A 10,841-nucleotide genomic window follows, 5' to 3' on the forward strand; every position below is an offset into this window, starting at 1 on the left:
ACTCACACATATACCCTCGTATTGGCATTTATTCCAATTTACTACGGTATATACAAAAACATAGTTGTTTTTTGTCACCGGATAAACGCTGAGTTGTTCAATCTAGATTCCGACCCATGCGTTAAATAATGATAACAAATTAAATAATAACCACCGTTAACATTCATGTAATGTATGCTAAATGCAAAGTGGGTTTGGTAGTTTAAAAAACATTTATTCGCTGTAATTCAACGTTTCCAAAATGCCGTTTGTCTCTCACTTCCTGTTGATGCCGCGAACAACGGTACTTCCGAAATTAAAATATACGGGTAGCAAGTTGGGACAATCTTAAGTATTTCAGTGAGAATGGGTGTTTTTTATTATTATTGACGTCTCCTGCTCAATAGTTGGACATGGATCGTTACGATAAATAAATAACTCACACATGTACCCGTTATTTTGATTTTTGCCAATTTACTACGATAAATACAATCATATACAGTCTGTCTTTTTCTTTTTTTTTGTGACACCGGATATACGATCAACTCCCTCCTTCCGTTAAAATGCGTCACACAAAGCCGAGCGACCGCGTTTAGCCACGACGGAAAGGAGCCATGTTGAGAGTCAGCTCCTAAAGCCATCGTTTTTATAACGTTTACGGTAAAGCTACTCGTAAAAATAAAAAAGTGTACTCGTAACTAAACTCCGAACGAACGGGGGGTCAAGCCTTCCAAAAACATGTCTGCGGATGATTTTCAGACAAAGTACTCCTCCGTCATGGAGACTATGCTCAAGAGCGCAATCGCCGAGACCACGAAACTTTTCAAAACTATGGTCGACGAACTGAAGGTCGAAATATCCGGCATGAAGAAGGAGAACGAGGATCTCAAATTGAGATGTATTCAATTCGAGAGCGCGAGAAACCCACCGACTGTTCTCACCGGAGGAAGTGAGTCTGGTCACGGGCCCACCAACGGCTCCGAGAAACGTGACCGGGCGGTTCAATGCGGTGAGTTCTGACGCCACGACAAGCATGTAATCCGTAATAAAGATCCGATAATACAGTGTGGTGTTTTAAACTGTATTGTTACGTCGTATTTTATTCATTTAGCAGCTTCTGTATCGTGACAGAAACGTGAGCCCGGCCTAGCGCGAGCGTATGTCTCTAAAACGTGGAATCCAAAATGGGAGGGAAACCATACAATGCTCTCTTTTTTGGGGGGGCTAGCAGATTCGTACAGCGTGTTCCGACACCTTCCGGTTGTGTCATAAAGAGTGAATCCAACATTATAGTAACTAAAAAAAGTTACCACAATGTCTTTTATAGTTTATATTCACTATTGTATTTTCATACATATTTTTAGGGCACAAGGAGTGAGGTAAAATAATCTGGAGTTAACATTTACACGTTATTATTATTATTGGAAGAAGTTTAACATGCTTTGTTATTTTAAGTTGTGTTTATTGTGCGGCTGGATCATACAATGTTTGTTTTACATTGTTGCATCACAGTCATAGAGTTTGAGAGGCGTGCTTATTTTATATCGGTATGTAACGCATTGCACACGTGTTGCACAATACTACATGATACTTGGGCTGTGGCTTTCAACTGGTCTGGCTGCGGGACCCTCCATCACCACCGAATAACAAGTCGTGACCCAAATCGAGGCAACATTTTCAACAGAATATCCCAGTTTGCACGCAAAAAAATTTGTTAGAAATATTCCCCTTTACAGTCAATTAAAAACCCAAAATTGCATTTTACGGACAAGATACAACATATATAACAATTCAGTAACTTCAGCCTTTAACAGACACAGCAGTTTTGTAATGCACTAACGTGTATAAAAAAAGTCCAACTCATGAGAAGTAGTTTTAAAAAGACTGAATTTATTTAACTTGTGACCCACTCGCTGAATCTAAGACAACCAACGATGCATTATGGAAACAAGTCGGTGTCTTGAGGAACAGCTTTTATCAATAAACTCAAAGTGAATTTTAAAAAGATTAAAATATACAAAATTCACTTTACTTCTGATTACCTTTCATAAGTAGGTGAATAGAAGTCTGGAGGAATTAATAATGGGATGTTTTTTGCATACAATGTCAGTGTATGGATGCGAGTAATCCCATTTCTGCCAGACGGCGCACCAGGACTTCCTCAACACGGACAAAGCAGAAATCGTGGTTATTTCTTCCGTGGTGGCTGGCGGTATTGCACTGTTTTCATGGCGATAAACCACGCCTCCTCTCAGGCGCTTCTCGCGCAAATGATCGAGTAAAGTAACGCGAGAGTTCGCTTCTCTTTTGGTGTGACTGCAGCATGAAGGAGAGCGAATAGACGGCACAAACAAATCCCCTTCATAATAAAAGCACAGGGTTTTTCTTTTTTGCGGAGGCAGACCCAGGACCCACTGAAAATGGTGTTGAGAATCGCGGATACAAAATTATATACAAGATATCTCCAATCCAGTTTAATTTTCAATAAAAATAAAATGAAAAACTAGAGTGGTGCAATGTGTTGTCCGACGACGTCAAGAATTCAAAGTTGTTCTTTTAGCCATTCTGATCGGTTCTGATCAAGTGAAAAAGCTTAGAAATGGTTCAGATGCAATTATCATTCAAATGCGGGGATGAGCATTAAAACTCTTAACTAGCCCTCTACTTGGACAATTCATGGTAATGCATTGGTTGGTCATGTTGATTGAAGAAATGCAAAAAACAAAGGCTGCAACAACAAATAGATTTTGGCATTAGTTGGCAACAAATTTGTCAAGGATTTGGTCTGCAAGCCATTCGCTGTGGGAGCGCCTCGGGGCAGTCTACCAGTTTTGTGGCTCACAAGATGAATTAAAGCATACATGACGCTCTCTGAAGTAAACATTGTATTAGCCTTTTGAGACATTATTTGAATGGAGAAAAGTTCAGAGGCTAACGTACAATTACACTTAAAAAAGAAACATTAAAAAATATATATATTTTCAAAGCTAATTGGCAGTTATAGTCTGTTTGGTTTTACTTTTGTAATAACCTGTAATCGTGCATTTGTCTGTCCGCTATTGGTCAGAAAAGTATTTTTTTTATATGACCGTCCCTATTTTACCAATGGCATATCATCTCACTGCACTTTGATTTCATTAATAACAGGTGTGTGTAAAACGGTGTATGCATGTTTAATTGTGTGTGTGTGTACTGTATGTCTGGCTCATGGCCTTGGTTGTTGGCTTTTCAACTCAAAATCTGAGCCATCTAGGGAAAGCCAGTTCTTTGTCTATTAGCGGGACGGCATTGTTAACCAAATAGTTCAGGCCTGAAGTCTTAAAAATCACCAGTTTTTTGTGTTGTGTGTTTGTTTTTTTATAGACCTTGTTCCAATCCGCACCATATTGGTGGAGCAATGTCAATCACTGAGACACTCGTCAATGCAAAACCAAGAGCAACAGGGCCGTTCTGAGCCGATGTCGTACAGTTTGCAGGACCACACCTACGGAGAGGGAACTACTCAAATGGCCTTCATACTTGTCAAACAGGAGGTGCGTGTATGTGAGAGAATCAACAAAAAATGTTTCTCCATTTACACTCTGAACATTAATTTTTTTCCCTCACTCTTCAGGACTCTTATGATGTTTCTGCTCAGCATTCTGTCGTGAAGCAAGAGGAAACCGAGGTCCTCGTTTGTGGGCTGGTGTTGAACGATAAAGCAGGTAAGGAATTAAGAGACATTTACAAAATGTGAAAAGGTTTCTTACTCACCTTTTTTTTAAATTGTGTATCGTGTTTCCTCCGGCGTGTCTCTTACGGCTGTGGCTAGGTTCACCGCCTGCTTGTGCAACTGAAAACGAAGGGATCATGGGAATGGAGAGCGGTTTACAAGGAGCCCAGAACCAATTGTCTGAATTGGAGCATTCACAAGTCCTCTCACTCGCTGCAATAAAAGACAGCGTCGAAGAAGAGTCGGAATTCAGTCAGAAGGAAGAACTTGTGACACCTGAGAAAACCCCGTTGGTAGTTGCTCAGTGTCAATCACCCCTCGAAAAAGTGCAACCGTTGGTAGAACCCCAACAATGTCAAAGAGAAGACAACAAAGTGTCAGCAAGTGAACCGGCTAATGTTTCTCCGCAACTACAGCCATCGCCTCCTACTCCACCCGAGAAAGGAGAAACGTGTGAGGCTACCGAAAAAAGAAGAAATCGGAAGGAAGAACTTGTGACACCTGAGAAAGCCCCATTGGTAGTTGCTCAGTGTCAATCACAGGTGGAGCCCCTCGAAAAAGAGCAACCGTTGGTAAAACCGCAACAATGTCAAAGAGAGGACAACAAAGTGTCAGTTAGCGAACCGGCTAACGTTTCTCCGCAACTACAACTATCGCCTCCTACTCCACCCAAGAAAGGAGAAACGTGTGAAGCATTAAAAAGTGGTGAGGCTACCAAAAAAAGAGGAACTCGGAAAGAAGAACTCGTGACACCTGAGAATACCCCATTGGTAGTTGCTCAGTGCCAATCACAGGTGGAGCCCCTTGAAAAAGAGCAACCGTTGGTAAACTCCCAACAATGTCAAAGACAGGTCAACAAAGTGTCAGTAAGTGAACCGGTTGATGTTTCTCCGCATATACAGCCACCCAGGAATGAAGAAATGTGTGAACCATTAAAAAGTTGTGAGGCTACCATAAAAAGACCTCGGAAAGAAGAACTCGTGACGCCTGAGAATACCCCATTGGTAGTTGCTCAGTGCCAATCACAGGTGGAGCCCCTTGAAAAAGAGCAACCGTTGGTAAAACCCCAACAATGGCAAAGACAGGACAACAAAGTGTCAGTTAGTGAACCGGCTGATGTTTCACTGCAACTACAGCCATCGCCTCCTACTCTACCTAAGAAAGGAGAAACGTGTGAAGCGTTAAGTGGTGAGGCTCCCAAGAAAAGAAGAACTCGGAAGGAAAAACTTGTGACACCTGAGAATACCCAATTGGTAGTTGCTCAAAGTCAATCACAGGTGGAGCCCCTCGAAAAAGTGCAACCAATGGTAAAACCCCAACAATGTCAAAGAGGGGACAACAAAGTGTCAGTTAGTGAACCGGCTAATGTTTCACCACAACTACAGCCATCGCCTCCTACTCCACCCAAGAAAGTAGAAACGTGTGAAGCGTTAAGTGGTGAGGCTCCCAAAAAAAGAAGAGGACGGCCACCAAAAAAAACCAAACGTCTGCAACCTCCTGGGAAAGGAATCGTTTCTCCCGCTGTTCCAGAAGCCTCTTTAAGTAAAATCTGTTCCTCTGAAATAGAAAAGGCATCGGAATCTCAACCACCCCCAACGGAAATTGAAGACGATGTGATTGGGGCTCCATCTACTCCTTCGCTTGCAAATGAAACGATAGACACGGCAACTGTTCAGACCAGAGAACGCCGCACCTCGGTGACTCTGCAGGACGCGTTGCTGTTGGTCGAAGCCATGAATCAGTCGATAATAAAAGGCATATTGACCTCTCCTCAACAAATTGAGACACCGACTCAAACCCAGTGTTCCCCCGGTGTGGGTACTCTAGCGACGGTGGACGAGGTTCCGGCGGAGATGGCGCAACCGACGACGGAGAAAGTCACTGGCACTTCTGGGACATCGGATGCCGCGTCAACTCCTAAACCTCAGGCCCACATTAAGATAATCATACCGAAACATCACCTCACAGTCAAGCCATCCCTTACTACTACGACGACGGCGCTAACCGATGCGGTTAAAACGAGCGTGCAGTCGCTGCAGAAGCAACTTTCCCGTCCTCTGATAACGTTGGTGGCGCCCACCAAACCCGGCATGGCGGTATCGCATAAACTGATCGCGATGCCGAGAGTGGAGTCCTCGTTAACGCGCCAGAAAGTAGCGGCGCTGTCGCCTACCCAGCTTCCTACTGTTGTGTCAACAGTTGTTGCTGCGCAGAAAAATAGACTTCCGGGCGCGCCTCTCGGAAGTACATCCCTTCCTTCCGTTCCTCAGAAAGCTACACACATTGTATCCGGGAACTCAATTACCGTGGTCTCTTCGCAGTCAATAACCACCACCACGTCTTCTGACCTGCAGTCAGGGACTCTACCGCATCCAAAAATAACTATTATAATTCCAAGACAGATGCCAGCTTTGGGACCAAGTAAACCTCAAAAGACGATTGTTCTGACCACCAGGCAAGAGTCCACCGAATCTGCTGCTGCTGCTCCTGTAGTCTCATCGCCGCAGTCGATCACGCCGTCGCGGGAGTTGAGCATTTCTGTGGACACGCAAACCGTTTTAGATGAAGTAGCAGCGATATCGTCTCAAAAGAGGCATCAAACATTGAACCTCGTAGAATTACCCAAACAAACTGCCTCTGTTTCTGAACTGGTGAATGCATCTACTGAAACGTGTTCCGGTTCAAACATGTCAGTTCGGCCAACAGTGCCTACGTCAATGTCTCCAATGGTGGCGCTGACTGCCGTGGTCAGATTAACCAGGCTCCCATTCACAGTATCGCCCAAAGAAGCAGTCTTGGTCTCGAGATTGCCCTCAGCTAGATATCTTGAAAATCGATCCGTTTTCAAACCAACCTCTGCGGTCATATCGCCACCGCCACCCGAGACGCTGGTTTTGGAACGAGGCTCAACCGACGGCGGTCCATCTACACCATCCGGTCCATCTACGCTGTCGTCACCGGTCGTCGAGAATTCGACGGTAGCCATCAGCGAGTCTGAACCACCAGCTGGAGAACCTACTGCTGATGAGGGGATGATGAGCATCGCAGATCAAGATTGTGCATCACCTCCTGACCCGACGATGGAAGAGAGGGAATCATCTGGCCTCATACAGCTAACGCACATCACCACCAAGGACACGGCTCATCCTCATTTGCAGATGACCAAAGCCCAGTTCCTGGCGCAGCTGGCAGTGACTCCTGTACCGCAAGACCCCAAAAAGGTAATCCAGTATTAACTATTTCTCATTCTCTTAAGCAATTTTATTGCGTTGTTGATTAAATCATATTTGCACGAGATTTGCAGTATAGTGGGGGAGTGGGAACTATGCAATATTCTTGAACAATGTTTTACTAAATAATAATGTAGTCTTGTTTGTATTCATTATATCTTAGTCATTGATTATATGGATATTCACGGTTAATTTGTCATTATGCTTTTTGTTATAGGTCTCATCTGACAACTCAGAGTTAAATGCCACAACTGCAGAGACCAGCACTAGTGAAAAGAAAAGGTTACAGAAAAAATCTCTCGTGGCCCAACTCCGAAGTCATCTCAAAACTCGCCTTCAAGCTAGAAGAACAAAAACCAATTCAGACTCGTGCACAGCAGCAGAGACCCCCACTGTAAACCCTCAAATAAGTCCACCTGAGAATGAAAGTGCTAAAAATATAGAGGCGCCTGTGTCTCTATGTGAGACAGTAGAACCGATTCCCATCAGCCCAAAAGATCCAGGAGATGTTACTTCTCCAACGAAGACCGCTAAATCCCCCACTGCTGTTAGTCCTAGGAGGTCCGGACTACGTGGAGCAGATGCTAGACCGAAGAAGACGAGCAAGGAACCGTCTTTGATCAGTTCTAGGAGGTTGAAGGCTACTAGAAAATCTGCTCCTGTGACTCCCATGAGATCTAGTTCCGGTGCACATGTGGTAGCCTCTAAAACAAAGAAATCCACTTCCGTGATTCCTACAGTAAAGGCAAAACGTGGTCGACCTAAAAAGACCACATCCACTTCTGTGAGTCCGAGTAGGTCGAACTCGATTAAAGAAAGCGCAAGCCTGAAAAGGCCCGAATCCTCTTCTGTGAGTCCTCGGAGGTCTAGCTCGATTAAAGAAAGAGCAAGCCTGAAAAGGCCCGAATCCTCTTCTGTGAGTCCTCGGAGGTCTAGCTCGATTAAAGAAAGAGCAAGCCTGAAAAGGCCCGAATCCTCTTCTGTGAGTCCTCGGAGGTCTAGCTCGATTAAAGAAAGAGCAAGCCTGAAAAGGCCCGAATCCTCTTCTGTGAGTCCTCGGAGGTCTAGCTCGATTAAAGAAAGAGCAAGCCTGAAAAGGACCAAATCCTCTTTGAGTCCTCGGAGGTCTAGCTCGATTAAAGGAGCAAGCCTGAAAAGGACCAAATCCTCTTCTGTGAGTCCTAGGAGGTCTAGCTCGAATAAAGAAAGCACTACCCCTAAAAAGACAAAATCCACTTCTGGGAGTCCCAGGAGGTCTAGCGCGAAAAATGCCAGAACTATTTCTGTGCGTCCCAGGTGGATTAGTTCAACTAAAGATGGTGCTAGCCCTAAAAGTGCTAAAGCCACTTCGTTGAGCCCTCAGAGAACCAGTTTGAGTACAGATGGCGTTATTCCTAAAAAAGCTAAACCTATTGTTGGTCAAGAGACGCCAAAATTAAGTAAAAAGGGTACCAGCCCCAAAGGGTCTCTTGATAAATCGATGTTCTGCCGTCGGAGATGTACCCTACCTAAAGATGGTTCTAGCAGTAAACAGAATAACAGAGAAGCCAATGCCCTCGCAGCCAGGGCTCCTACTCAAGACTCTTCCAGTGAAACGAGTTCCCCAAATGTTAGCTGGCCTGAATTGGCTCAAAATGGCGTCGGCCCTAAAAAGACGAGGGAGTCCACTCCCGCTAAGAAACCCAGATTAGGTCAAGATGCCACTGGTCCCAAACGGACGTTGGTGGGGGGGGATGCCAAGAGGTTGACTAAAGCGGCAAAAGCCCAAATGTTAGCTAAACTGCAAAACGGCGCAACAGCGAGCCAGTTGGCAGAAAGCCGCGAGGCGATGAGGAAATGTGCGGCTAGAGCCGTGTGGATTCCTCCCAGACTGCCTGCCAGGAAGCCGCCGCCTCCCGCAGCGCGGCAGAGAGAGACGGCGTCGCCGTTTGTAGCCGATCACACGTTGGTGTTCCCCGCCAGCGTCTCTCTCCTTCCCATCCCCGTCAAAGGCCCGACGGTCATATCGCCGCTGCAGCCTCTCTCGGTCATCGGCCGGCGGCTGCTGAAGAACCAGTGCGGCGAGTGCGGCCGCGTCCTCAGCAGCCTGGCGGCGCTGGAAAGCCACGTCAGCCTCCACACGGGCCGGCGACCGTTCTCCTGCACGCTCTGCGGGAAGAGGTTCCCGGACTCCAAGGGCCTCAAGCGGCACGGCCGGGTGCACCGCAACGGCCGCATCCACATCTGCGAGCAGTGCGGCAAGGGCTTCGTCTACCGCTTCGGCCTCACCAAGCACCTCCAGATGGTGCACCGGAAGCTCAAGCCGTTCATCTGCCAGATTTGCCACGGCGCGTACTTCACGAGGCGAGACATGGAGGCCCACATCCGGATGCACACCGGGGAGAAACCGTTCCACTGCAACCTGTGCGAAAAGAAATTTGCGCGCCGGGTGGAACTGAACGTGCACCTGCGGTGGCACAACGGGGAGAAGCGGCACTGGTGCCCGTTCTGCGGGAAAGGATTTTTAGACTTCAATAACCTGAAACGGCACAAGTACATCCACACGGGGGAGAAACCACATGCCTGCTCCCACTGCCCCAAGAGCTTCACGCAGTCGGGCCACCTGAAGAAGCATGTAAAAACTGTTCATAAAATACTGTGAAAATACTAAGTTCTACTCCATGTATTTGGGAAGTAATCTATATATATACATATATATAGTCTTGTAATGTGAGAATACTCACTGACAAGGTTTTTTTTGGTTTAATTTTTAGGATTTAATGCTTTTTCAAATGGAGAATATATTTTTTCTCGTGTCCACTTGAGGTTTTATTAATTTTTTTTTTATTTTTATGACGGACATGCAACGTTTTTAGGTAAAGCGTTTTTTTGATTGAGAAGAATAGTGTCGACACTATAACAAGGAGGCTGGATGCAGCACCTCCCCCCCAGCGTTGTTTAAATTGTAAATAGGCACACAGATGCAACAGAATGATTCAAATCATGTCAACTAATAATTTTTAGTTGGATTTTTGAACAAGGGATATCCCCAGGACTTTGTTACGTAATTGAAAATGCAAATGTTAATCTGACGCTACCTCAAGTAGCCTTTATGGTGTTCTTCAAACATCTGTTTTGGAAATGTGTTATAGTGAAATTTTTCCCAGTGGATATGTTAAAATGATATCTAGCTGTTGTGATATCACTTGAGATTGTTTAATATTCATTGCTGTATGTATTCCTGCAACCGAACTTTAAATGATAGCAAATATCAATCATCCAAAAAGTTTCTATTGACTCCCGTTTCACCATTTTCACATTAATGGGACATTGTGAGAGCTGGAAAATAAAAATCAATGCATATAAAAGTATTGACGTTCTTTTTTATTTTGCAGGGCGGGGATGCATTATATTGCAAGAAAAGAAATGTCGCAAATGTAACTTTTGTTGCATTCTGCTTAAAACCCCAGAAAGCCAACGAATGTAACCCCACAGTCCTACAGCTCACGACTAACGCAACATTTTCACTTCAATTCATACCGTTTCAGTCTCGGCTGCAGTTGGTCCGTTCACTTCTTTACTTTCATTTTAGCGGAGCGACCCTCTTTGCTTAAATTCCGCTTTTTTGTTCCTAAATTGTCTTGCATGTGTGACATTCTGCTGTATTACAAGAGATCTACCAGAGCAATGAGTGTAGATCCATTTCCATCTTGTCTTAAAGTTCTTACGACAACACAATTGTTAGACATCAACCCCATTCCTCTGGAATTCTAAACGTGTAACGAATTTAAATATTTCATTGCTTTTCGAAGATGTATCGAGATGTGTATTTTCTTGGTCCAGTGATTTGAGAAAACGGAGAATAAACTGAGGTTTCAAACTAATCCCCTTCTGTGTACTCTTTTATTTTTTTGTCAGAAAAACATCTTTTGAAATATTTT

General features: G+C 44.7%; 1 protein-coding gene across 1 annotated transcript; it reads left to right on the forward strand.

Moving 5' to 3' along the window:
* Window positions 1–587: 587 nt before the first annotated feature.
* LOC130190051 (mucin-2) lies at window positions 588–10,784 on the forward strand. Its single transcript, XM_056409216.1, has 5 exons — window positions 588–988; window positions 3,343–3,512; window positions 3,593–3,683; window positions 3,791–6,912; window positions 7,139–10,784. The coding sequence occupies exons 1-5, from the start codon at window positions 718–720 to the stop codon at window positions 9,560–9,562; spliced, it is 6,078 nt and encodes a 2,025-aa protein (XP_056265191.1). The 5' UTR covers window positions 588–717; the 3' UTR covers window positions 9,563–10,784.
* The last annotated feature ends 57 nt before the right edge of the window (window positions 10,785–10,841 follow it).

Source organism: Pseudoliparis swirei, chromosome 24 (assembly GCF_029220125.1).
Source record: "Pseudoliparis swirei isolate HS2019 ecotype Mariana Trench chromosome 24, NWPU_hadal_v1, whole genome shotgun sequence".
Classification (NCBI taxonomy): domain Eukaryota; kingdom Metazoa; phylum Chordata; class Actinopteri; order Perciformes; family Liparidae; genus Pseudoliparis; species Pseudoliparis swirei.